This window comes from Salvelinus alpinus, chromosome 15, assembly GCF_045679555.1.
Source record: "Salvelinus alpinus chromosome 15, SLU_Salpinus.1, whole genome shotgun sequence".
Classification (NCBI taxonomy): domain Eukaryota; kingdom Metazoa; phylum Chordata; class Actinopteri; order Salmoniformes; family Salmonidae; genus Salvelinus; species Salvelinus alpinus.
In genome coordinates, this window is record NC_092100.1 from 13980554 (window position 1) to 14007588 (window position 27035).

At 42.1% G+C, this 27035-nt stretch overlaps 2 protein-coding genes across 2 annotated transcripts; both read left to right on the plus strand.

The window, feature by feature from the left end:
* Nucleotides 1–239: 239 nt before the first annotated feature.
* Nucleotides 240–9550, plus strand: mknk1 (MAPK interacting serine/threonine kinase 1). Its single transcript, XM_071344257.1, has 14 exons — nt 240–426; nt 1159–1221; nt 1806–1914; nt 2394–2540; nt 2678–2775; nt 3665–3744; nt 3841–3914; nt 4236–4340; nt 4421–4476; nt 4605–4700; nt 4889–5083; nt 5343–5507; nt 6170–6213; nt 6518–9550. The coding sequence occupies exons 1-14, from the start codon at nt 376–378 to the stop codon at nt 6753–6755; spliced, it is 1521 nt and encodes a 506-aa protein (XP_071200358.1). The 5' UTR covers nt 240–375; the 3' UTR covers nt 6756–9550.
* A 1510-nt stretch (nt 9551–11060) lies between these two features.
* LOC139539258 (transmembrane protein 275-like) lies at nt 11061–12762 on the plus strand. Its single transcript, XM_071342121.1, has 2 exons — nt 11061–11205; nt 11848–12762. The coding sequence occupies exon 2, from the start codon at nt 12007–12009 to the stop codon at nt 12646–12648; it is 642 nt and encodes a 213-aa protein (XP_071198222.1). The 5' UTR covers nt 11061–11205; nt 11848–12006; the 3' UTR covers nt 12649–12762.
* The last annotated feature ends 14273 nt before the right edge of the window (nt 12763–27035 follow it).

The window sequence follows — 27035 nt, forward strand, 5'->3', positions numbered from 1 at the left end:
CCTCTCCTGTTGAGTTAATTGTGTTCATTTTTTAGGAAATGATTCATCTTAAAATACTCATGACTCATTAATATAACTTGCACTACAAATATATTTTATTTAACCTTTATTTAACTTAAATAGGACGCCCTAGACTATAATTTAACCTACCTTGTATATTTTCTATGAATGAGGGTGCTGTCATACACCAGAAATTCCCTATTATGAAATAGGGGAAGTTGTTTTGCAATACCTGACGTCCTAGTGGCTTATTTTTTTTCGTCCAATGAATAAACTACAGGACATGCAAGAGGCGGGAGCTCTGCGTTTACCGCCTTACGTCACTAACTGGATTTCACTCTGTTGTCCACCCTGACCCACCGCAAAATCCAGAGGATGACCGAGGCTCTGGAGGAGGATTTCGGCGTATTTGGACACAGACTCCAGGTGAGATAGATTTGTTTTATATATCATCAGTAATTCATAACGTCATTAGCAAGACGGATTAGGTGACATAGTAACTAGCCAACTTAAAATAGTTAACGTTATCCAGCTTGCTAGTTAACTATGTACTGTAGCTAGCTAGCGCAAATGTATTTGCTTTGGCTTTTCATAACAAACTCATCTGATATAATTATTTTCAGAACATCGTTATGACTCTGAGCTGATATATGGTTTGCTAGCTAGCTAGACAACTAATAAGGCCGACCTCTTATAACCTTACGAGTATCTTTACTATAGTTAGCTAGCTAATGTGTGTGATTGCATAGCCTACTTTTGCTGCCTGTTTGTTTGAACTAACGTTAGCTAACTAGCTGTATTTTTGCCGCCTCCAGTCTGGCACGACCAAGTCGTGGCTGCTTTCACCGGCATATTTGGAGCTGAGTTTTCTAGAATGACTCAATAACTCACCCAATTATCCAGATAGGTTTGACATAGTCTACAGTTAGCAGAATAACACCAACATTACAAAAACAGCTCTGTATATGTGTGTAAGGAAAGGTAAAACCAGTTCTGGAATGTTTGTTCAAGTGAAAACATCTTACATCATCACTGATGGAATTCCTTAGTGTAACTTTGAATACTCTCCCTGTTTCTGCCCCTGCCAACATTACTTTACTGTACTAGCTCGCTACTCGAAAACGTGCTAGCTATCTGAAATGTTTCATTATTTTTCAGTTGGCAGATATGGTGAGGCAGAGCAGGGTGGCAGAGTTGCAAGCCTTCCAGCACTCTCTCCAGGTAACTCAATATTGCTGTCAGAAATAGCTAGCTAACTAACGTTAGCTATTTTACAAACTTGTCATAGCTTCTGGTTTTGTCACACTTGTTACTTCCCTTAACCTTTCCTGTTGATCAGATAAGAGTAGCTTCTAGTAGTAACAGACTGCCAGTAATTATGCTTATCTTGAGGTTAAACTGGATATGTTGCATCATTTTCAATGAGTAATACAAATATGCCTATGCTATCACTGGATGTGAAAGTGTGTTTGGGAATATCCAGGGGGAGATAAGGTTTTTGTAAGCTTTCCCCGTTTGTGCTTGCATATCAGTGTACCCTATTTGCAGGCTGCCACAGGGGAAGATAACCATGTTTTAAACCAGGAGCTTGGTTGTAATTATACTGTATTGCTATTTTATCTAGAATATGCCATATCAGTAGATTTGAATGTAGTTTAGGACTGCACTGGTACTTTAAGAACAAAAGTGACACACTGTGCTTCTTCTTGTTCTTTCTGTCCCTCTCCACCACCTGATCTCTCTGGCTCTGCTCTCACTTTCACACTTTCCCTCCCACTCTCTCTCTCTCTCTCTCTCTGTTACAGAGTAACTCTCTGGCCTTTGGCTCGGTAGGGGACAGCTGTGGGGTACAGCAGAATGTGGTGCCCCCCACTGCCACAGAGGAGAGACAGTGCCTCTCAAAGGGCCCTCCAGGTACTGCACCCCAGGCCTCTGACCAGGGCCATATCAACAAAGCATCTCAGAGTAGAAGTGCTGATCCAGGATCAGTTTTGCCTTTTAGATTATATGGACCGATCTCAGATCAGCACTTCTACTCCGATGCTTTGTGGATACTGACCCAGCTCCACAACCAGCTTCTCACTGTCTGCTTTGCTATCACATTGGCAAATAGAAGTCCTACATGTTAGTCAGTATACACATTGCACACACTACGCTTTAAGCAATCATTTCTTTGCTGTCACATTGGCACATAGTTAATCCATTCAAGGATCTATCAATGTATCACAGTTTTAAACAATCATTCACAATTTAAGAAAACATGTGTTTTTGTTGATTGGCACATAGTCAATAGATGTTAGTCAATATGCACGTTGCAAACACTTTGTGATTCAAGCAATATTTTACAACGTAACTGTGGTTGACGTGAATTAATCGTTGACTTGTTTATACAGAGGTGGAAGCTAGCCAGCCAGTAAGCGTCCCAGACTCAGCCAACCCAATGGAAGCCACCCAGCCAGTAACCATTCCAAACTCAGCCAAACCAAAGAAGAAGAAAAGGAGGTCAAGAGCAACAGACAGCTTTACAGGAAACTTCAGCGGTAATCATGTTGCACATAAATCAGACAAGCATGTCAAATATCCAATCGCTCATGTCATTCAAAATCTAGGGTTTTAATAAATGCACCCACACCATAGATACCAGAGACAGGCTTTTGTGCGCTTTTCTTTTCTCCAGACCTGTACAAACTGACAGATGAACTGCTGGGTCAGGGTGCATATGCAAAGGTCCAAGGATGCATCAGTCTTCAGAATGGGAATGAATATGCTGTGAAGGTGAGTCAGATTGGCACATAGTTAATCCATATGAAACGGTTCCCTATTTAGGGCACTACTTTTGACCAGGGTGCGTAGAGGACATATGGGACTTGTGATGAATGTCATATATCACACGCAAAGCTTTTATTGTCATTCCAGGGTGGTTAAAGTATAATTAGTCCCTAACTGATGCTGTTTCGAACCCAAACAGTGTTTTCTTTACCCAGTTTGTGGTCCAAACGTTGTCCTATTAAACAGTTAAGCGTTATACCAGTGTGCAGATTCGCTTTTTGTTCTACATTGTCCTCTCTGATCCAGCACCTGGGACATTTTTTTGTTGTTGGATGTGCACGTATACCACCCACTAAGCCAAAGATTTTTTATAACTAATCCAAGATAGACCCACAGCCTGCCATTTCCACTGGGAGCAAGTTAATCATAGTGGGCAGAACTAGCAAGGAGGTAGGCAGAGCACAAGCTAATGAGATCCTATTGGTGCGTTCTAGCATGTAGTTGCATATTTCCGTTAGGGAACGCCTGTGAAGTGCGCTTGTGCAATAGCTCAATTTGCCCTTGGACTCCTAGACAACGTAATTTTTAGAAACTTTGGCAAAGGGTAAAGTCTACAAAACTTAGTCCACTCTGTTCCAAACAGATTCTAGTTTTGGGAACAGAAAACTGTATTGAGATCAAATGTTTCAATGATGAGAAAATGTGCAGAACGTCGGCCAAAATCCATCTGATTCCATCTTTTCCCACTGCCGGCTAGTGGGCTTCCTCTCATCAACATATTTTGTTGTGAGTGGGAATGCCAACTGGGTGCTTCAAATTTATACATCAGGCTCATGGTTCTGTGACTAAGCTTTCTTCACTCACTGATACCCGTGTCCATTTTGTTTTGTCTCAGATCATTGAGAAGAACGCGGGGCACAGTCGCAGCCGAGTCTTCCGTGAAGTGGAGACCCTTTACCAGTGCCAGGGCAACAAGTGTGTGCTCTCACTTTACAAAGTTAAAGTTCTGAACGTTAAATGATAACTACAACAACAAAAAATCACCCACTGTGTTCCTATTAACATTTTCAGGAACATTCTGGAACTAATACAGTTTTTTGAAGATGACTCCTGCTTCTACTTGGTGTTTGAGAAGTTGCGTGGAGGTATGTCTTCTTGTTTTTATCATATTATCCCACTTTTGTGAGGGTGACGCTGGGTCATGTTCATTATGCTCAAAATGGAGAGAAAAAAAGTCAACTGGGGAGATACTGCTGTAACTGAACTTGTCCAATAAAAACAATGTTATTTTCTGTTGCAAAACATGGTGGTGCTTTGTGGCCTAATGAACATGACCCAGGTTACATGAAAATATTAGGTGTTTCTCTGAAAGCTCTCCTCTTGAAAGCTCCTGAAAGCGCTCTTCTCTCTGCTCCTGAAAGCTCTCCTCTCTCTGCTCCTGAAAGCTCTCCTCTTTACCCATACAGGATCCATTCTGACTCACATCCAGAACCGTAAGCACTTTGATGAGCTGGAGGCCAGCCGTGTGGTCAGGGACATCTCCAAAGCTCTCCACTTCCTCCACAACAAAGGTAGGACCCCTGCACATGGGGTTGGGCCTGTATAGAATTACAGTGTGATTGTTTCCTCATGAACATTCTCTGTTCTACAGGTATAGCCCACCGGGACCTAAAGCCAGAGAACATCCTGTGTGAGTCTACGGACCAGGTAACCTTTGTTTCCCCTAATGTGCTACGGAACAACAACATATGTTTTCTGTAGAAAATGTCATGTTTGCCAAACAGTTATTGTGGATATAGCTAGTGAATGCCTGCTATTTTTCTCTCCCTCTGCAGGTGTCTCTGGTGAAAATCTGTGACTTTGACTTGGGCAGTGGAGTGAAGCTGAGCAGTGCCTGTATTCCGATCACCACTCCAGAGCTCACCACACCGGTAAATACCACAACCTGAACCTACCACTAACCCTGATATTTGTGTGTCTGTCCGTCTGGCAATGTCTTAATTGTCCCTGAGTGCACATTTTTTACTTTTACTGTAAAGAGTGTTGCGATTTTAAATGCACTTTTAAATCAAATTTGATTTGACATATGTCCTCACGGTGTTTGGTTTCCCCGACTCAGTGTGGCTCGGCAGAGTACATGGCTCCAGAGGTGGTGGAGGTGTTCACAGACGAGGCATCGTTCTACGACAAGCGTTGTGACCTCTGGAGCCTGGGGGTCATCCTCTATATTCTGCTCAGTGGCAGCCCCCCCTTCACTGGTCATTGTGGGACTGACTGTGGCTGGGACCGTGGAGAGACCTGCCGCACCTGCCAGGTACACAAGCCATCACCAGTCTTCCTCAAACCCCCAGTTCACCTTAGACATCTACAGCACTTTTTTTAAAATCCGTCTTGAAGGAACACAAACTCTGGACCTTCGAGACCGTTTGTAAAAAATAAAATAAAAATTGTGTTATAACCATTATAATTCATAAGCACTTTAGAAACTTTCTGATTCATGTCATAAGTGAATGCCCAAAATATTGCACTATTCACGATTTTCCTTTTTAATATGGTGTGTCCCACCCCTGCAGAAGAATCTGTTTGAGAACATCCAGGATGGCCAGTATGAGTTCCCAGAGAGGGACTGGGCCCACATCTCTGCCCAGGCCAAGGACCTCATCTCCAGGCTGCTGGTGCGGGATGCCACCCTCCGCCTCAGTGCTGCCCAGGTCCTGCAGCACTCCTGGGTGCAGGGGGTGAGTGTCAATTTCCTAACCCTTCTGTCCACTGTGTGGGTGTATGGTCATAACATACCACACCTGGGTTCAAATACATGTCTATTATTTGTTATTGAATACTTATTTTCTGTGTATCTGATTATTTTCTAATAATGTGGCTCGAATCACCTACTTCTATTGGAAATAGCCTAGTATTTTGAAATAAGTATTTAAAAATACATAATTTCAAATACCAAACAGACCTGGTTCAAATGCATGGGAATTTAATTATTTGTATAAATACTGTGTATTTGAGTATTAAAAAGATATACATGTCGTTGCTAAACAAGTGTTTCCAAATACATTCCAATACTAATTGTGTTTCAAATAAAAAAATATCCAAATACTTAAGTTCCAAAATTACTTTTGAAATCAATTGAAATACCCTAAACAGTATATGAACCCAGGTCTGTACTTTATGTTGTTCCGGTGGATGTTAATATTCTGATGTGGCTTTCTTGTCTATTCTACACTGATCTAAGAAGGCTGAATGTGTGAAAGAGACATCCAAGAAACCAGTGGGCTTGTTTTCACCTCTATATTTCCTCCACTGTATATCTGTGAAGGAAAGGGTACAATTAAAATAAATGGATTCTGTTTTCCTGTTATCTTATTTAAATGTGTTATTTATTTTCCCCTAGAATGCACCAGAGAGAGGTCTCCCAACCCCACACTTCCTCCAAAGGTAATCCACTCAGTGCTCATTTCACAGAATGTGCAGTACATTAAAGCTAATTTCTTCTGTTATGACAGACAGATGGCTAATAAAGTCAGTCGTTGAAGGGACGTTACACTTCAAAATCAAAGTTTGTTTTCCAGACCTCCAAAGTAGCATAATGGCCTCAACTTGACATTTTTGAGGCCTGAAAACATCGAACAAAATTAGATTTAGGAGTGTGCCTGACAAATTGAGTGTATGTCTCCTAGAGCTAAACGTGTGATCTATAATTTGATCAATCTCTGACTGATCGTCTGCTCGTTCTCTACAGGAACAGCAGCACCAAAGACCTGACCCAGTTTGCCGCCGACGCCATCGCCTTCAACCGCCAGCTGTCGCAGCACGACGAGGAGCAGGAGGAAGTGGTCACCACCATTGTGACCTCCATGAGGCTCTCGCCCCCCTCCAACTCCCGGCTGGCTCGCAGACGGGCGCAGTCCAACGCTCAGCGCACCACCCAGGACTTCTTGCCTGCTGATGATGACAACCTCGACACTCTCGTCACCTGACCAGCTCATGGTTTAACCCCAGGAAGACCTCGTTTTGGTGCTACTGCAGGCTCGGGAGTTCCCTCGCACCTGGTTTATCCTTCTAATATAGTCGTGTGCTTCTAAGATCCCTACAGGGTCAGATTTTCTGATTTAACAATGTCAGCCTCAGAACTGCTGCCAGGCTCTGTGTGCCTTTCCTTCCCCTCTGTTCCCTCCATCCTGGTGCTAGTCTCTCGTCCCCCCTGCTCCTCCTCTCTACGTGGTGTTTACCATGTCACACCATCTGAGATGGACGATAACTGCCATTGGCAGCAGACTCCTGTGTAGCTTCACAGGTTGGTAGCCTCATTGTTCAAGCTCTCATCATGGCCAGTGGTCTTCTTATCATCTAGAAACAGAGAGACAGGAGCACAAAGGGAAGCACTTTTATCCTCTACTTAGCTAACACACACTTAGTCCCAGCTTTGTATCAGTTGCTGAGTCTGGTTTCAGTGATTAGTTTGGGCTGAGGTAGTTTCCTGCATTTGATAATAACCTCAGTCTATACAGACCGCAATCATGTTAAGACGGCAGAAATATAGTCACTAGAATTGGTCTAAGCCTGTTCTAGTGATTATTTTTCTATGGTTAAGACTGCTAGTGATGGTTGCTTTATGCTAGCTATACTTAATTGCACGGTTATTTCCATTAGGAATGGATTCTTGATGACGTCCGCATGGGGCATTTAATACACATACAGTACATGTAGCTAGCCTGTCTTATTGTAAAAATAATTTTAATTTTAAAAACCATTTTAATTTACGTTGTGTTGGTCAAGCTGTGAAAAGGTTTTGGCATTATTTATAGAGTTACTGAATGCTGCAAAAGTAGAGCATTACTTTTCAGACACTTAGTAATGCTGTTTTTAGGGCTGGTCATACATAGGCTGTGAGGAGGGTTTCAAAACTTTCCCAAAATGTCCTGGTTTTCCCAGAAATCCCAGTTGTAGGATTTCTGGAACCAGCAGGGAAGAAGCATCCAACCTCAAATCTTTCATGCAGGATTTCTGACCTAACTGGGAATTTTTGGAATGTTTTGAGAATTCTGCAACCCCTGAAGTCTGCAACCCAATAATGGCAAGGCAAGCAGACACAATGACTATGGCCTGGTATTCAGGGAATGGACTCTGTCCTTGATTATCCTAGTAAGCATTCTGGGGCCCTATTATTGACAGATGGGTCGATATCTACAGTATGTTGACCTAGTGTTTGGCCTAGAACTTTTAAGACATTGTGCCTGTGGAAGGTGGGTTACTGAATGATTTGAGAGTGGATCATTAATTTGAAAAGCATTTTGAAGATGTAAATCATTTTATTATTTTAATGACCCTGAAATTCCATTTCTTATCTCCTTATCGAAACATCAGCTACCTGGAACACTTCTATACTTTGAAATAACTCAATCGTCATATGTATTTTTAAATTATTTGAAATGATTGCATTTCATCGGTATTTTTATTTCTAACATATTTGAAGTATTGATAAACTATAAGGATTACCTCAGAAACCAGAATTGCACTAGCCTGGTTGCCAGTTTGTTTGTGTTATGTTGTCACTCAATGTCATGCAAAACATGACATTACAAAGAGTTGACATGATGGCACAAACAGATCTGGGGCCAAGCTAGAATTTGTATGATGTCTTTGCACATTTTTTCCAAATGATTACAGGACCATTCTGCCATTGCTTGCTTCAAATGTGTTTAACTTATTTTCACTCATACCACTAATAACCTGAAGCTTTCTTTTTACGTGAATGAATTACTGTTTTGGCTATTCACACTTCGTTTAAGTGATTTAGAAATCTGGAAATGTCTTTTTGTTTTTTAATATTGTATTGTTTTTTTAAACATCCATAACTTTATTTTTTATATATTCTATATTCCAGAGGGGATGCCATGATAAAGATGCCTTTCTCCGGCGGAAAGGGAGTTATAGTTTTATATCAGTTTTTTAGGTAATTCTTTTATTTGTGTATTGTTGGTTGGTTTGTCAGCTAATGGATCTGAATAAGTATACCAAAGAAACCATAGAGACTGATAGAAATAGCTTGTGTTGACTGTGAATGCTAGCATGTCACATTCAGATTTTTAAGAATAAATTGGTCAGATGGCCATTTCAGCCTGTGTAACATATTTGTTCAAATCCACCTAGTTACTGAAATGCTCTTTGGTTACTGAAATGCTCTTTGGTTACTGAAATGATTTGATTTACCTCTACCAGTTTGACTGTTTCACTTCTGTAAGAGCTTGTCATTTTATTAATGTGGGGACACTGATGGAAGTCTAGCACTTATTCCCCTCACCCTTTAACTTCATGTATTGCACCCCCCCCCATGTAAAACGGCTTCTACCCAATGCCTGGATCTCCCCCGTTTGCCATGGATACTCCATCACTATAGCAACTAAGTGGCCTTCCTAAGCGGGCACGGACTCGCCGTCAGAGAGGGTGCAACACATTAGGGATCTCCCAGTGGCTATGGTAAAGCCCTCACTCTCATTAGGGCCTGATGCATGTGGCCGGCTGTGTCTCAAATGGCACCCTATAGGCCCTGGTCAAAGTAGGGCACTACATAGGGAATAGGGTGCCATTTGGGACATGTGCACTAAACTCAAATCAGATGGGATAAGATACATTAATTGGCATAAGCTATGCAGCTAAATACCTTATAACCCATGTGTATGAGGTCTTATGGCAAATGTTCTTACGATGTTGCACATCAATAGCCCCTGTGGTATGCTGTTTTCCCAATAAAACCCATTTCTTTCTTATGAAATTCTTCTTTCTCTGACTTCTAGGCAGAACTCTGACATCATGTAACAAGTTAGGCAGATTGACTGTTCTTCTAGGTTCAGTGCGAGTACATAAACAGAGACTGATTGAATGGGTTTATTTCAGGCGCATCACTCACCAGTTGCCTATTGTAGAGTGTGAATGAAACTGGGACATGGATGATTGTGATTCACCTGACCACACAGTGAAGAGAGGAGTATGGGGGTTGGTCTAGAGCGCCTAAAGGAAGAAGGTAACCGTGAAGTTGTACGGGCAGACACTGTTATGGTCCCGTGTAGCTCAGTTGGTAGAGCATGGCGCTTGCAACGCCAGGGTTGTGGGTTCAATTCCCACATGGAGTAGATTTGGATAAGAGTGTCTAGTAAAATGTTATGCCATCCTCGAGGGGGATATACACACAAGCTGGTGAGGAAGACATCATGAATCATGCTTTGTTGAACTGAATGTTGGGTGGATAGTTCAGAATCATGCTTTGTTGCACTGTATGGGCAGTGGTGGAAAAAGTACCCAATTGTCATACTTGAGTAAAAGTATAGATACCTTAATAGAAAGTTACTCAAGTGAAAGTCACCCAGTAAAATACTACTTGAGTAAAAAAGTAGTATTTGGTTCTAAATATACTGAAGTATCAAAAGTAAATATAATTACTAAAATATACTTAAGTATCAAAAGTAAATGTCAAATTCCTTATTTTAAGCAAAGCAGACAGAACCATTTTCTTCTTTTAAACATTTACAGTAAGCCAGGGGTACACTCCAACACTCAGACATCATTTACAAGCGATGCATTTGTGTTTAGTGAGTCTGCCAGATCAGAGGTTGCAAGGATGACCACGTTCTCTTGAGAAGTGTGTGAATCGGACCATTTTCCTGTCCCACTAAGCATTCAACGTGTAATGAGTACTTTTGGATGTCAGGGAAAATGTATGAAGTAAAAAGTACATTATTTTCTTTAGGAATGTAGTGAAGTAAAAGTTCTCAAAAATAGAAATAGTAAAGTACAGATATCCCAAAAACCTACTAGTACTTTAAAGTATTTTTACTTAAGTACTTTATACCACTGTGTATGGGGTGGGTAGTTCAGAATCATGATTTGTTGCATTGTGGGTTCAGAACAAAGAGTGGTACAGTTTATCTGGGCTACATGTTTGGATGGTTTTCTAAGCAAGCAATATTTCACAGGGATTCTATCAGAGTTTGATTATATACAAAGCATTTGGTTAATTAATCATCAAAATGAACAATAACTATCCCCATAATACATATTGGGCTCTTTCAATTCCTGCAAAAAATATAACTTGCTTTCATAATCAATTTCTACAGATATCTCGAATACCTTTTTTTATTTAATTTGTTTAAATACACTTGTCTGTGTTGGTTTGTTCAACCATTAGTCTCGCTGTACTTGTGTGTGTTCATCAGTGAATGACGCCCATATGGCGCCCCTAGTGGTTAACCATGCACGAAACTCATGAGCGCTCTTCTCTTTTCCTCTATCGTATTCCACCTGCTCGGGTGGGGGAACTCACGAGAGAGAGAGTGTCATGGAAAGTCCACGACTCGATTGAAATGAGAGGCAAACGACGGGAATAGTGTTGTATTTCAAACAAGATTACCTGAACTATGGGACGCATCATATGTAAGTAAAAGCAATTGCTGTCAGTGACGTATTTGTTTTCACCACCAAAAGAATATAAAATATTTTCTGTTCTGAATGAATTGTCCAATGCCAGTCAGTGATTTTAGAATATACGTTGGTCTTTAAACGACAATTTAAATAAAATAACTTCTGTAATGGTAATTATATTTTTATTGTTTAATCAGGGTAACGTAATGTGTTAAAATGCTCCAGTTTATTGGCTATGTGTCAGTCTAAGACGTATATTTATGTAGTCTAATACACTTTTAACCATGTAATATAAGACCAATACCTCTTCAGAATGTAAACGATCGGCTGCTTGCTTATCAGAAGCCAGTGTACTTGTTCATTGTGTACTTAGGAATATATATATGAACAAAAGACAAGAAACTCAGAATGTCTTATTCTCTGTGAAAAAACTGGGCATCAATATGTTGCAGAGCTGAAGATAATAATACCGTTGATTTATCTAGTCTTTGTAGCATTTATTACTCGTCATGTATGCATAATGCATCAGCTTTTCTCCCTCAATGTCAGTTGCCTTTAGACCTGTGTGACAATGATTTATTTTGTACAAAACTTATTCTATGACAGGAACACATCATCTGACTCCTCATCATCTGACTCTCTCTTCTCTTGTAGGGCAGAGAATACTCAGACCTGTACTGCATTTGGGCTGGATTATGTTGTCGTTAATCAAGACTATTAAATTGTATTTTAGCTGACGCCATAAAATAATTAAGTAATATGCAATCCCAAAAATATCTAAATTAGGCAGTATACAACATAAAGCCTGGAGAGATGGTCCTTCCCGATAAGAGCTCGGGGCCCAAAACGGTATTCGGGAAACGGCCCCAGAGTCTCCCCTCCCCGGCCCTGTGCTGCGCCTGTGGCCTGTGCATTATGCTGGCGGGCATCAACATCACCCTGGTGGGGGCCTTCGCTTTCAAGTCCTTCATCCCCACCAGCAACCCACCCATCGTCATCGGGCCCCTCCTCCTACTGGTGGCCCTGTCCTTTTTTGGGGCGTGCTGTGTGTGTGGGCGGCGGTCACCAACCCACAATGCCGGGAAGGCCAAGGGGGACAAGAGCTGGGGTCGGACGCGGATAGGGGCCGGCGTCACATTTGAGATGGAGACGAGCGAGCACACGCTGCAGGACACCACTGCTGTGCAGCTCAGTCCCACCAACTCTCAGAGCTCCTCCCACAAGTCTAGTAACTCCGCCCATGGGGATACCCCTGCAGTAGGGGCCTGTGATCTCGCCAGCTCAGAGGCCTATGATATAGATGTGAGACCTGATGACCAGCTCTTGACCTCTGAGGACCAGGTCTTGACCTCTGAGGACCAGCTCTTGACCTCTGAGGACCAGGCATTGACTGCTGATATTAAAGATAAGGGGAGCATCCAGATGACGGCACTATACAAGCCTTGCCCAACATAGCATGGCTGTCTACTGGCTATTACATAAACTGGTACTATATATCCTGTGTGACAATGACCTGTGTGTCATTATATATATACACTGCTCAAAAAAATAAAGGGAACACTTAAACAACACAATGTAACTCCAAGTCAATCACACTTCTGTGAAATCAAACTGTCCACTTAGGAAGCAACACTGATTGACAATACATTTCACATGCTGTTCTGCAAATGGAATACACAAAAGGTGGAAATTATAGGCAATTAGCAAGACACCCCCAATAAAGGAGTGGTTCTGCAGGTGGTGACCACAGACCACTTCTCAGTTCCTATGCTTCCTGGCTGATGTTTTGGTCACTTTTGAATGCTGGCGGTGCTTTCACTCTAGTGGTAGCATGAGACAGAGTCTACAACCCACACAAGTGGCTCAGGTAGTGCAGCTCATCCAGGATGGCACATCAATGCGAGCTGTGGCAAGAAGGTTTGCTGTGTCTGTCAGCGTAGTGTCCAGAGCATGGAGGCGCTACCAGGAGACAGGCCAGTACCTCAGGAGACGTGGAGGAGGCCGTAGGAGGGCAACAACCCAGCAGCAGGACCGCTACCTCCGCCTTTGTGCAAGGAGGAGCACTGCCAGAGACCTGCAAAATGACCTCCAGCAGGCCACAAATGTGACTGCTGTAGCCTGTGACTGCTGTCACTTTCTTTGGCTCTTTGTACCGACTACAAGTGTTGCATTGTAATATTAATGTATAGTACAGCGTAAACATATCTGGCCTTTCTATTTTATTCTTATAAGCTAGGATGAAGGAAAGATGTTATGTGTGGATTTCGTCAGTCCACAACAAACGAAATCATGACACGCTGATTAAAATACCAAAACCAATTGTGAACCAACGATATACATTTGGGGGTATGTCGAAACACACGTTAAACATTCATGGACATTTAGCTAGCTTGCTATTGCTAGCTAATTTGTCCTAGGAGATGAACAATGGGTTGTTATTTTACTTGAAATGCATATGGTCCTTTTTTCTATTTTTTTTACTGAATCTTTGTAGAAGTCCTAGACCACTAATCATATCATGACTCTGTACTCCTGCTTCCTGTTTACAAGAAGAAGCTAAAATAGGAAGTACCTGTGACTCGCTCCGTTGAGAAATGTTCATCAGAATCCGAGGTTATGCTATAGGACTGCTTTGCTAGCACTGATTGAAATATGTTCTGAGACTCCGCCGAAAACATCGACAAGTTAACCACCTCTGTCACCAGCTTCATAAGGAAACTTCATAAGGAAATGCATCACAAACGTTGTCCTTACAGTGAAGGTTCGCTGCTTCCCTAATCAAAAGTAAGACCAAGGAGCTGATTGTGGACTACAGAAAAGGGGGGGGGGGTCTGCAATGGAGCGCGTCGAGAGCTTCAAGTTCCTCTGTGTCCAAATCACTAAGGATTTAAAATGGTCCATTCGTAGTCTTAAAAAATCTTGATATTGCGTAGTCTTAAAAATCCTGCAGCTGCACCATTGAGAGCATCTTGACTGGCTGCATCAATGCTTGGTATGGCAACAGCAATGCTACAGAGGGTGGTGAGGACAGCCCAGTACATCACTGGGGCCAAGCTCCCTGTCATGCAGGACCTCTATATCAGGCGGTGTGAAAAGAAGGCCCGGAAAATTGTTAAAGTTTCTAACCACCCAAGTCATAGACTGTTCTCTCTGCTTCCGCACGGCAAGCGGTATCGGTGTATCAAGTCTGACACCAACAGGCTCCTGAACAGCTTCTATCCCCAAGCCATAAGACTGCTTTATAGCTAACAGAATGGCTACACGGACTATCTGAGTTGACCCTTGAATTTTTTGTTTTTACTGTCTCTATGCACACTCACAGGATTCTACATATACACACACACTGACACTCCAACACACACATAACATGCACACACATTTATACTGACTCTACACACATAACACACACACACACAAATACACACTCACATACAATCAAAATGTACGCTGCTACTACTCTGTTTATTACATTTACATTTACATTTAAGTCATTTAGCAGACGCTCTTATCCAGAGCGACTTACAAATTGGTGCATTCACCTTATGATATCCAGTGGAACAACCACTTTACAATAGTGCATCTAACTCTTTTAAGGGGGGGGGGGGTTAGAAGGATTACTTTATCCTATCCTAGGTATTCCTTAAAGAGGTGGGGTTTCAGGTGTCTCCGGAAGGTGGTGATTGACTCCGCTGACCTGGCGTCGTGAGGGAGTTTGTTCCACCATTGGGGTGCCAGAGCAGCGAACAGTTTTGACTGGGCTGAGCGGGAACTGTACTTCCTCAGAGGTAGGGAGGCGAGCAGGCCAGAGGTGGATGAACGCAGTGCCCTTGTTTGGGTGTAGGGCCTGATCAGAGCCTGAAGGTACGGAGGTGCCGTTCCCCTCACAGCTCCGTAGGCAAGCACCATGGTCTTGTAGCGGATGCGAGCTTCAACTGGAAGCCAGTGGAGAGAGCGGAGGAGCGGGGTGACGTGAGAGAACTTGGGAAGGTTGAACACCAGACGGGCTGCGGCGTTCTGGATGAGTTGTAGGGGTTTAATGGCACAGGCAGGGAGGCCAGCCAACAGCGAGTTGCAGTAATCCAGACGGGAGATGACAAGTGCCTGGATTAGGACCTGCGCCGCTTCCTGTGTGAGGCAGGGTCGTACTCTGCGAATGTTGTAGAGCATGAACCTACAGGAACGGGTCACCGCCTTGATGTTAGTTGAGAACGACAGGGTGTTGTCCAGGATCACGCCAAGGTTCTTAGCACTCTGGGAGGAGGACACAATGGAGTTGTCAACCGTGATGGCAAGATCATGGAACGGGCAGTCCTTCCCCGGGAGGAAGAGCAGCTCCGTCTTGCCGAGGTTCAGCTTGAGGTGGTGATCCGTCATCCACACTGATATGTCTGCCAGACATGCAGAGATGCGATTCGCCACCTGGCATATCCTGATGCATAGTCACCCTACCCCTATACATACAGTATCTACCTCTATCACTCCAGTATCCCTGCACGTAAATATGGTATTAGAACTGACCCTGTATATAGCATCTTACTTTCTTGTGTTGTTCTTATTTTTTATTGATGTTATTTTTAGTGCTACGTTGATATTGATTACTGCATTGTTGGGTTTGGAGCTTGGCGAGAAAGACATTTCACTGTACTTGACATTAAAACTTGAAACCTGAATAAACGTATTTAGGAAATGTCAAGGACGGGGAGACATGACTGAAAATGGCAGAGTTATTAAAATGCTAAATTCATATGACCTAAAAATATGCTCTCAGCGCTTCTAGTGTTGATCCACAGATACAAGGCGAAACGTAGTTAGTTTTTAGTTAGTTATCTATGATTAATCTCTCTTCGTTCATCTTTCAAATACCCATGTGGGTTTGTATGCTCCTGAAAACGAATGAGTAGATCGGAGAGGTGGGACTTGCATCGTGTCAAGCGTCTCAAATAGAACCAAGTTCTATTATAGTGCTTGGCTATGCAGATGTTCGTTGATGCTTGTGACCAGTCTGGATGAAATATTTTAATAACGTGTACATTTATTTTGCAACACTCGTTGACGCAACGTGGCTGGTCTGGTTTGGGTGTTACCCTGTAAGCAGTATATGGACAGGGGAAGACAGAAATACGTGCTTTGGTAAGGAAGCCAATATTTGATTTTATAATTTAGGTAAACTATGCCTATAAGATTTTAAAAAACATCACGGTGCTATCGTGATAGACCCTATAAAAAGGATGTTATTTTGAGATATTCTTCTATTTTTCCTTAGCTTATTGTTTTGTCCTGTTACCTTGGACACTGTATACTGTAAAAGGTGTCGTGGCAATTTCCTGTATTCCCAAATGAGTAGAGTTATAAACCACACACCAGTCAGAGTTATACTTAAATTTCATCTTTAATAATATGAGCTTCAAAATCTCCCTTTGAGAGCTTCAAAATCTCCCTTTGAGAGTGCCTACAAAAGAATACCAAGATCTTTTATAGCCAAGATATACCCCTCTCAACTCACATGACGAACCACAGATCTCAGGAACTCTTCACAAAGGGCCTTTTACTTTAGAAAAGAGTATCCCATAGCCAGATAGCATTAGCTATAAATTATCGTTCAGTTTGGTCTCTAAGACGAGGTTCTAATCTCGTTCCTGGTACTTCATAGTACAAAAACATTACCTCATCCATCTGGAATGCTCTTTAGGCTTTATTGGCCAAAGACATCGTAAATCTCCTCTGTCAGTTCTATCTCATAGAGGCCCATCCTCAGTGGAACACACACACAATAGTCGACAGATTCTATTCTGTCTAATAAAACAACCATTCTAATGCAATACAAAGATTATAATATAATCTTACAAACACTAAAACATAATCTCGCAATTTTCCACGACAAAGGGACAACTTAGTATCTTCAGCAAAGTAAGGTTCCCTAAGTCATGAAAGCTGATGACTCATTGACTAGCAGTCTTTCACACGGAAATGGTGGCTGTTTCCAAATTGCACCCGATTCTCTATGTAGTGCACTACTTTTGACCAGGGCTCTGGTCAAAAGTAGTGTACTATGTAGGGAATAGGGTGCCATTTGAGATGCAATATGTGACTGCTGTCATTTTCTTTGGCTCTTTGTATCGACTACAAGTGCTGCATTTTAATATTAATGTATAGTACAACGTAAACATATATATATCCTTTGTATTTTATTCTTTCTATGCTAGGATGAAGGAAAGATGTTGTAAAAGAGGACTATTGTGTCGACTCTCGTGGGTTGAAGAAGGAGACCAAGGTGCAGCGTGGTAGGCGTTCATGATTTTTAATAAAACTGAACAACGCAACAAAATAACAAAGTAGAAAACGAAAGCGAACAGTTCTGTCAGGCAACAAAACAGCTAAAGAGAAAATAACTCTCCACAAAACCCAAACGGAAAATCACAACTTATATATGATCCCCAATCAGAGACAACGATAGACAGCTGCCTCTGATTGGGAACCACACATGGCAAAAACAACAAAGAAATAGAAAACATAGAATCTCCCACCCGAGTCACACCCTGACCTAACCAAACAGAGAATAAATAAGGATCTCTAAGATCAGGGCGTGACAACTATTGACTATTGAAAGTAATGTTCTGTAATGTTTGTGCAATGAAAGTGATATGTATAATTGCAAAAATTAAGAACCATTTGATGTGTTCTTCTGAAAAATGTACGTACATAAAGAAAATAATTTTTGCACCCTAAAAAACTGGCTCAGATATGTGGAAAGGTGTACAGGTCAGATATACTGGAGGACAAACATTCTGGGAGTCTAAAGTAGCTAGCCTCGTGCACCAGACTTCCTCCCCGTAGCCTGGGAACGAGGTTAACATGTAGCTTCCACCAGACTTCCTCCCCGTAGCCTGGGAACGAGGTTAACATGTAGCTTCCACCAGACTTCCTCCCCGTAGCCTGGGAACAAGGTTAACATGTAGCTTACACCAGACTTCCTCCCCGTAGCCTGGGGACGAGGCCAAAGGTCATGAACAGTCAAAAGCATGTTTATCATGAAATTGGATGACATTTGAAGGAAACCAGATGAAAGTATTATTATGACCAAGATGTGAAAAATGACTGTTGCTTCTACATTGATAAAGTTTGAAAATAAAGTTACTGGTCCCCTCCCCCATGTCAAACACTTAGATTGGTTATTAAGAGGACAAGGTTGTCCCCCTATTAACGGGACAAGGCTGTCCCCTTAATAATGAATCCAAGTGTTTGACATGGGGGAGGGGACAAGTAACTTTATGATCAAACTTCATCCCCTTAACTCTAATTTTAATACCTTGTTACCTTACAGAACGCCCTGGTTGGTTTTAATGTGAGCAAGACTAAATACATGTTGTTCTCTAGTTCTCTCCAGAATGTTCCAGATGTACTACATATTTATTCACTGCATGGTTCTCCCATTGATTGGGTTCCCGCCTACAAATATCTGAGCATCTGGATTGACAAAAGACTTCATGTTTAAAAAAAACATGAGCTAGTTAAAAAGCTAAAAACTAAAAACTTCTGACCCACTGGAATTGTGATACGGTGAATTATAAGTGAAATAATCTGTCTGTAAACAATTGTTGGAAAAATGACTTGTGTCATGCACAAAGTAGATGTCCTAACTGACTTGCCAAAACTATAGTTTGTTAACAAGAAATTTGTGGATTTGTTGAAAAATTAGTTTTAATGACTCCAACCTAAGTGTATGTAAACTTCTGATGTCAACTGTAGATAGCTACTCTACTGGTGCCAACATTTGACTGTAGGGTGTCAGCAAATATAATAAAAAATGTACTCTATTCACCTATGGCAAAGATACTTATATGTTTCCCCTTTCATCTGTGTCTGGTGTTAGAAAGTTACTGGCTAGCTAGGTCTTCAGCCTAGCTAGGGGGGCGGGTCCAAACTCTGACACAGTTGTCAAGTCAATACATCCGTCAGTGCTGCTGTGAACCGTATCATAAGAGACATGCCAAATGGGAGATGTATAAAAAAATGTTTATCATTAATGCAATTTTAATGTTGTTTGAGTTGCTTTGTGTTTCACCAAATTAGCTTGAGATGATTTTACTGAAACACTGCTCACAAGTGGTGATCGGTGTGGTTTAAGATTAGGTAAGCCAATTTTTTTTAATGAGCATGGCCTTATTTCGATTACCGCATATTGGATGACTGTCATTCATATTCCATTCAACCAGCTCAATGTAACATCGATAGGTTTAGGCTACTACATGATACTCAAAATGTTCCTATGCCCATCACGAGGTTCCTACAACCTAGCCTACGAATTAAAGTTTATAACATAGGTGCACAGATCAAAAGACAACTAGGAGTAATCAAGGTGACAGACAGTAACACATTCAATACCGCCTTGCACTCTCTTGCCTGCATCTAGCTTATCTGGGGTGTAATCATTAGTCCAAACAGTTGCAAACAAGAGTTTCTATTGAACAAATTCAGGTAGGTTTATCCGCGTTCCGTTTGTGAAATGTTTTTTCAACAGAATCGGCGGAATGAATATACTCCTGATCATCTGCACACAAAAGCTCACTTTCATAGCAGCCACATACAAACAGCATCATCACTTTGCTCGTTGTATAATTCCTTCTCACATCTACATGCTCTCCTCCTCACACCTTTTCCCTTCACTCTCTGCTGCTTCTCCTTCATTTTTGAAGAAATTAATTTGTAAAAAACTGTTCAACTATTGTCTTTCTCTTTGAGTCAACTACTCGCCACATTTATTGCACTGCAATGCACTGCAGTGTAGTGCTAGCTAGGTAGGTTATGCTTTCAGCACTAGATTAATTCTCTGATCCTTTGATTGGGTGGACAACATGTCAGTCCTCTGGAAGCTGTCATAATTACTGTGTAAGTCTATGGAAGAGGGAGAGAACCATGAGCTTCCTAGGTTTTGTATTGAAGTCATTGTACCCAGGGAGGATGGGAAATAGCTGTCTTCCGGCTACACCCTGATGCCACCCCAGAGAATGCTGTTGAGGCTTCATTGCAAAACAGTATGTTTTAATCAGTTATTTGGTGACTCAGTTATGTGAATATATTTAGTATAGTTGTATCTAAAAACGATTCCTTTTTAATTGTTTCACTATTTATTTTTTCTGAAATTCACTGAGTAGGATGGTCCTCCCCTTCCTCCTCTGAGGAGCCTCCACTGCTGCTCACTACATTCAAGTTGCTTGACACAGGCGTTTCAAAGAACTGTCAGTCAAGGCGAGCTCATGAATATATGCTCCCTGCCCACTCACCCTGTCTTTTCAAACTTCCTGGTAGTTAGCAATGAGAGAAAAAGTAATTTCAGAATAACTGTTCAGGACCTTTAACATGTAGCTGACACCAGGCTTCCTCCCCGTTGCCTGGGGACGAGGTTAACATGTAGCTGACACCAGGCTTCCTCCCCGTTGCTTGGGGACGAGGTTAACATGTAGCTGACACCGGGCTTCCTCCCCGTTGCCTGGGGACGAGGTTAACATGTAGCTGACGCCAGGCTTCCTCCCCGTTGCCTGGGGATGAGGTTAACATGTAGCTGATACCAGGCTTCCTCCCCGTTGCCTGGGGATGAGGTTAACATGTAGCTGACACCAGGCTTCCTCCCCGTTGCCTGGGGACGAGGTTAACATGTAGCTGACACCGGACTTCCTCCCCGTTGCCTGGGGACGAGGTTAACATGTAGCTGACGCCAGGCTTCCTCCCCGTTGCCTGGGGATGAGGTTAACATGTAGCTGATACCAGGCTTCCTCCCCGTTGCCTGGGAATGAGGTTAACATGTAGCTGACACCAGGCTTCCTCCCCGTTGCCTGGGGACGAGGTTAACATGTAGCTGACACCAGGCTTCCTCCCCGTTGCCTGGGGACGAGGTTAACATGTAGCTGACACCGGGCTTCCTCCCCGTTGCCTGGGGATGAGGTTAACATGTAGCTGACACCGGACTTCCTCCCCGTTGCCTGGGGACGAGGTTAACATGTAGCTGACACCGGGCTTCCTCCCCGTTGCCTGGGGATGAGGTTAACATGTAGCTGACACCAGGCTTCCTCCCCGTTGCCTGGGGATGAGGTTAACATGTAGCTGACAGGCTGGACAGCCAATGCAAACAGCTCCTTCAGCTCTTTCCCCAGCATGATGCCCAACACTACCACTTGACATTTTACGCAACAGCTGGTGGCTAGACGAGATTGTTTACTCATCCACCATCCACAAACACAGCTAGCCACACAACTACACATTACAACAAGCAGAGATCACAGCAGACAAGACTGTCCACAGAGGAAGATGACACAAAATGGCCATCTGGTATCTCAATAACACAGTATAGATCTGGCGACTGGCTTTGTTGGCAGTCTTGAGATGGAGGAGGGATAGCACAGAAGAAGTTAGGATGATTTATGTTTCCTGTGATCTAATTTGGCTAGGATGCATTCAGAGAAGATTAGATGTGTTATGATGAGCCACAAGTGCACCCTAAATAACACCCATTTGGGACACAGGCACGGTCATAGTGGCCTTAGATTGATTCTATACCTTCATGGGAATATTCATTAGACATTGTTCATATTGCAATCACTGGCTCCAATAATTGCTTACAGAGAAAAAATCGAATGTGATTTGGATGCCATCTCCCTGTCTCTCCTCTCATTGTGGGCCAGTGATTTGCAGATTAAATAATGTTGACATTGAGACTAAAGGCCTAATCACTTGGTTGTCAGGGGCAGAGCACAAGACTATTGGCTAGATAATTCAGAAAGACATTGCATCACTCATTAGCCCTGTGCTAAGGACCATTACAAATGTATTATGCAACACTTGTCATGCAAATGTGACGCTTTGAATAAAGAATGCATTCATTACTCTGACTTAAGTAAAACTCGGAGGTAAGTAAAGTGGGGTATTGGAAATACAAATATGTGGGTTTGATAATGTGTCATTCTGATCATTCTCATTCTTGTCATCAGAAAAAAAGAGTAGTATGCCTGGTTGAAACCAGAGCACGTGAGCGGAGTGGAGCTGGAGCGGAGCAAGGAGCTGAGTGCCCAATTTGACTGGAACATGGAGCCAGATTCCCAAAGTCTGGAGCTTCGGCTTTCTCACCTGCTCCAGTTTCGTTCCAGTAGTGCTCACTTCACGAGCCCAGGGCTCGGCTTGTAGTGTACTTGTGTTCTGCTATAAATCTTGCTTTAGCTCCTGTCATGGAATTTGCTAAATATTTTAACCAACTGATAAAAGACACATGTGCTAAATCAAGGTGACTTACAAAGAGAGGACCAAGAGCAAGAGAGAATGTGCGGTGATGTAGGCTAGTGTCCATAACTGAAGAATCATTGTGGAATCTGAAAAGACACATTTCCCAAAAGCATGATGGTGTACTTAATATGTGCACATGCTAAAATAAATGAACAAGGTGGGGAGATAACTAAGTGTGTCATTGTAGCAAAGTAGTTATAAACAAAAAATAGGATCTCATAAACGTTTTGTTCATTTTTGTTCTATTATCTACACAATGGCCCAATAGGCCTGGCATATTCCCACGTTCAAGGAGCGTTTTGATTGTGAACTTTTGCCTAAAAACGTTAGGCCTACCTATAGATATATTTTTTAAACAACTCTGCATCTCTACCCAGCCTGGCAAGAGAGGCCAACATGGTGTTTAGCATCCCCAGTGGCTCTACTATTGTGGAGAGGATATTCTCCGCTGCTGGCCGGCTCTTCAGGCACCATCGCATGAGCCTGAAGCCCCAGACTGGCCAAACTCCTGTTTCTAAAAATGAATTCAAAGGTACTAGTAAGACATGGAGCACCAGGAAAGGACATGGAGCACCAGGAAAGGACATGGAGCACCAGGAAAGGACATGGAGCAGTAGGAAAGGACATGGACCACCAGGAAAGGACATGGATCACCAGGAAAGGACATGGAGCACCAGGAAAGGACATGGAGCAGTAGGAAAGGACATGGAGCACCAGGAAAGGACATGGAGCACCAGGAAAGGACATGGAGCAGTAGGAAAGGACATGGAGCACCAGGAAAGAACATGGAGCGCCAGGAAAGGACATGGAGCGCCAGGAAAGGACATGGAGCGCCAGGAAAGGACATGGAGCGCCAGGAAAGGACATGGAGCACCAGGAAAGAACATGGAGCAGTAGGAAAGGACATGGAACGCCAGGAAAGGACATGGAACGCCAGGAAAGGACATGGAGCGCCAGGAAAGGACATGGAGCACCAGGAAAGGACATGGAGCACCAGGAAAGGACATGGAGCACCAAACACTCAACTCCGCTCACATGCGCTGGTTGAAACACATCGTGCAGCATTATTACAACTCAGGCAAGAGTTTTTATTGAAAGTCAGACGAAGTTTATCAAACCTCATCTAGTGGATGTGAGTGGGGGGGAAGACACCAACAGTTAGTTTGTATGTAGCGTACAATTTAGTCACTAGAGGGAGGTCTAACCATTCATAGTACAGGACAGAAGGCAGAAAGTGTGAGTGGAAAGCTTGTACTAAAGCAGGGGTGTCAAACTCATTCCATGGAGGGCCTAGTGTCTGCTAGTTTTTGGTTTTTCCTTTCAGTTAAGACCTGCCATCCAGGACCTCTATACCAGGTGGTGTCAGAGGAAGGCCCTAAACATTGTGAAAGACGGCAAGCGGTACCGGAGCACCGAGTCTGGGACCAAAATGCTCCTTTACAGCTTCTACCACCAAGCCATAAGAAGGCTGAACATTTAATCAAATGGCGAATGCCAAGAGTGTGCAAAGCTGTCATCAAGGCAAAGGGTGGCTACTCTGAACAATCTCAAATATAAAATATATTTTGATTTGTTTATTAACACTTTTTTGGTTACTACATGATTTCATATTTGTTATTTCATAGTTTTGATGTCTTCACAATTATTCTACAATGTAGAAAACAGCAACAATTAAGAAAAACCTTTGAATGAGTAGGTGTCCAAACTTTTGACTGGTACTGTAGATCAAAGGATTATAATTTATTGAGAGATTGTTGAAGTCATTGAAGTCAAATAAGAAATCGGTTGCAAAAAAAATCCCAGAATCCTGATTGGTATTCTGCAACCCTGGATAGGAATATTAATGCACTGTCCTTGGCCCCCAATTTCTCCAACTTTTTGTTCAGAGAGAAAGAGAGGACGTGCCCTCCATTGGCCCTGAACCGCTCTAGTCTGCCCACTTGACATGCTAAAACACACATTTCCCAGGGGAAATATACCAATGTGCGAGATGATTCTGGAAGATAGAACAATAGCAAGGTGAGCATGTCTTTTGACGATCTTTGAACAAAACTATCAGCTGCAGGTGAATGAGCAGGAGTATGAGGGTATGTAACAACTCCACTACAGGGCCTTCAGAAAGTATTCACACCCCTTGACTTTTTGTTGTTGTTACAAAATGGGATTAAAATGGATTTAATTGTAATTTCTGGTCAACGATCTACACAAAATACTCTGTAATGTCAAAGTGGATGAAAGATTCGAACATTTATTAAACACTAATATATCTTGATTAGATAAGTATTCACCCCCTGAGTCAATACATGTTAGAATCACCTTTGGCAGCGATTTACAGCTGTGAGTATTTTTGGGTAACTCTCTAAGAGCTTTGCACACCTGGATTTAACAATATTTGACCATTATTATTTTAAAATGTTGTCATACTCTGTCAAGTTGGTTGTTGATCATTGCTAGAAAGACATTTTTCAATCTTGCCATAGATTTTCAAGCTGATTTAAGTCAAAATTGTAACAAGGCCACTCAGGAACATTCAATGTCATCTTGGTAAGCAACTCCAATGTAGATTTGGCCTTGTATTTTAGTTTATTGTCCTTCTGAAAGGTGAATTAGTCTCCCAGTGTCTGTTGGAAAGCAGACTGAACCAGGTTTTTCTCTACGATTTTGCCTGTGCTTAGCTGTATTCTGATTTATATTTATCCCCCCAAAAATCCCTAGTCCTTACCGATGACTAGCATACCCAAAACATGATGCAGCCATCACAATGCTTGAAAATGTGAAGAGTGGTACTCAGTGATGTGTTGTGTTGGATTTGCCCCAAACATAACGCTTAGTATTCAGGACAAAAAGTACATTTCTTTGCCACAATTTTTGCAGTAATACTTAAGTGCCTTGTTGCAAACAGGATGCATGTTTTGGAATATTTTTGTTCTGTACAGGCTTCCTTCTTTTCACTCTATTTATGTTAGTATTGTGGAGTAACTAGAATCTTGTATAATCTCCACCCAGCGCAACCAGAAGATGACTGGCTGCCCTTCAGAGCCTGGTTCCTCTCTAGGTTTCTTCCTAGGTTCCTGCCTTTCTAGGGAGTTTTTCCTAGCCACTGTGCTTCGACATCTGCATTGCTTGCTGTTTGAGGTTTTAGGCTGGGTTTCCATATAAGCACTTTATAAATACAGTTGATTGATTGATTGAATGTTGTTGATCCATCCTCAGTTTTCTCCTATCACAGCCATTAAACTCTGTAACTGTTTTAAAGTCACCATGGCCTCAGGGTGAAATGCAACTGCAGTAGAAAAGAAGCTTGTATCTTTGTAATGACTGGATGTGTTGATACACCATCCAAAGTGTAATTAATAACTTCACCATGCTCAAAGGGATATTCAATGCAGGGTTTTTTAATTTATTTTTTACCAATCTACCAATAGGTGCCCTTCTTTGCAAGGCATTTGAAAACCTCCCTGGTCTTTGTGGTTGAATCTGTGTTTGAAATTCACTGCTTGACTAAGGGACCTTACAATTAACTGTATGTGTGAGGTACAGAGATGAGGTAATCACTCAAAAATCCTCCCCAATTTCCAATTGGCTCATTCATCCCCCCTACTCTCCCCTGTAACTATTCCCCAGGTCGTTGCTGTAAATGAGAATGTGTTCTCAGACAACTTACCTGATTTTAAAAAACAAAGGGTAAAATAAAATGTTAATCACTATTGCACACAAAGTGAATCCATGCAACTTATAATGTGACTTGTTAAGCTCATTAATACTCCTGAACTTACTTTAGCTTGCCATAACAAAGGGGACATTTCAGCTCTCCATTTTAATACATGTGTAAAAAAAAATAATAATCTAAAAACATAATTCCACTTTGACATTATGGGGTACTGTGTGTTGGCCAGTGACACAAAAGCTCAGTTTAATCCGTTTTAAATTCAGGCTGTAACACAACAAAATGTTGGAAAAGTCAAGGGGTGTGAACACTTTCTGAAGACCCTGTAGCTGCTGTCTCTAGTCGTGTTGTGTCTGATTTCAGCCTCATTACAAAATGAGCAGTCCAGTACACTTCTCTTCCACACTGCAGTACCCTCTTCTATTCCTGATGACTGCTCTGGTATAGATGCTGAGTGCTGACTCGGATATTGTTAAACAAATTATATCTCTGTCTTCTTGTCACTATAATCCACCTCTATTTCAATACAGAGGGGGGATGGCATTAAAGTGGAATGGGGGTGGAGGAGGATATCACTGTTATTATTCATCTCATGACGAATGCATTAGTGTCCACCAATGCTGAATCCGACATCGTATTCTAATATTCTAATTCACTTTGTTTCTATTGAACATGCCATACTAATAAAGGCATTTTAATTAATAATATGAAGAGTGTCTTGGTCCTGCTTTCTTTCTGATGACCAATTTACCCCTTTTACCAAAGAGCACCTTCTATTTACCAAAATGTACTATTGTGTACCTTAGTAGCACTTCCCTTCCTCCTCTTTCTACATCGTATTCTAATGGCCTGATATCTCGCCTCGTTCTCTAGCAGCCGTGCCTCCTTAATGCCAAACTGGTCA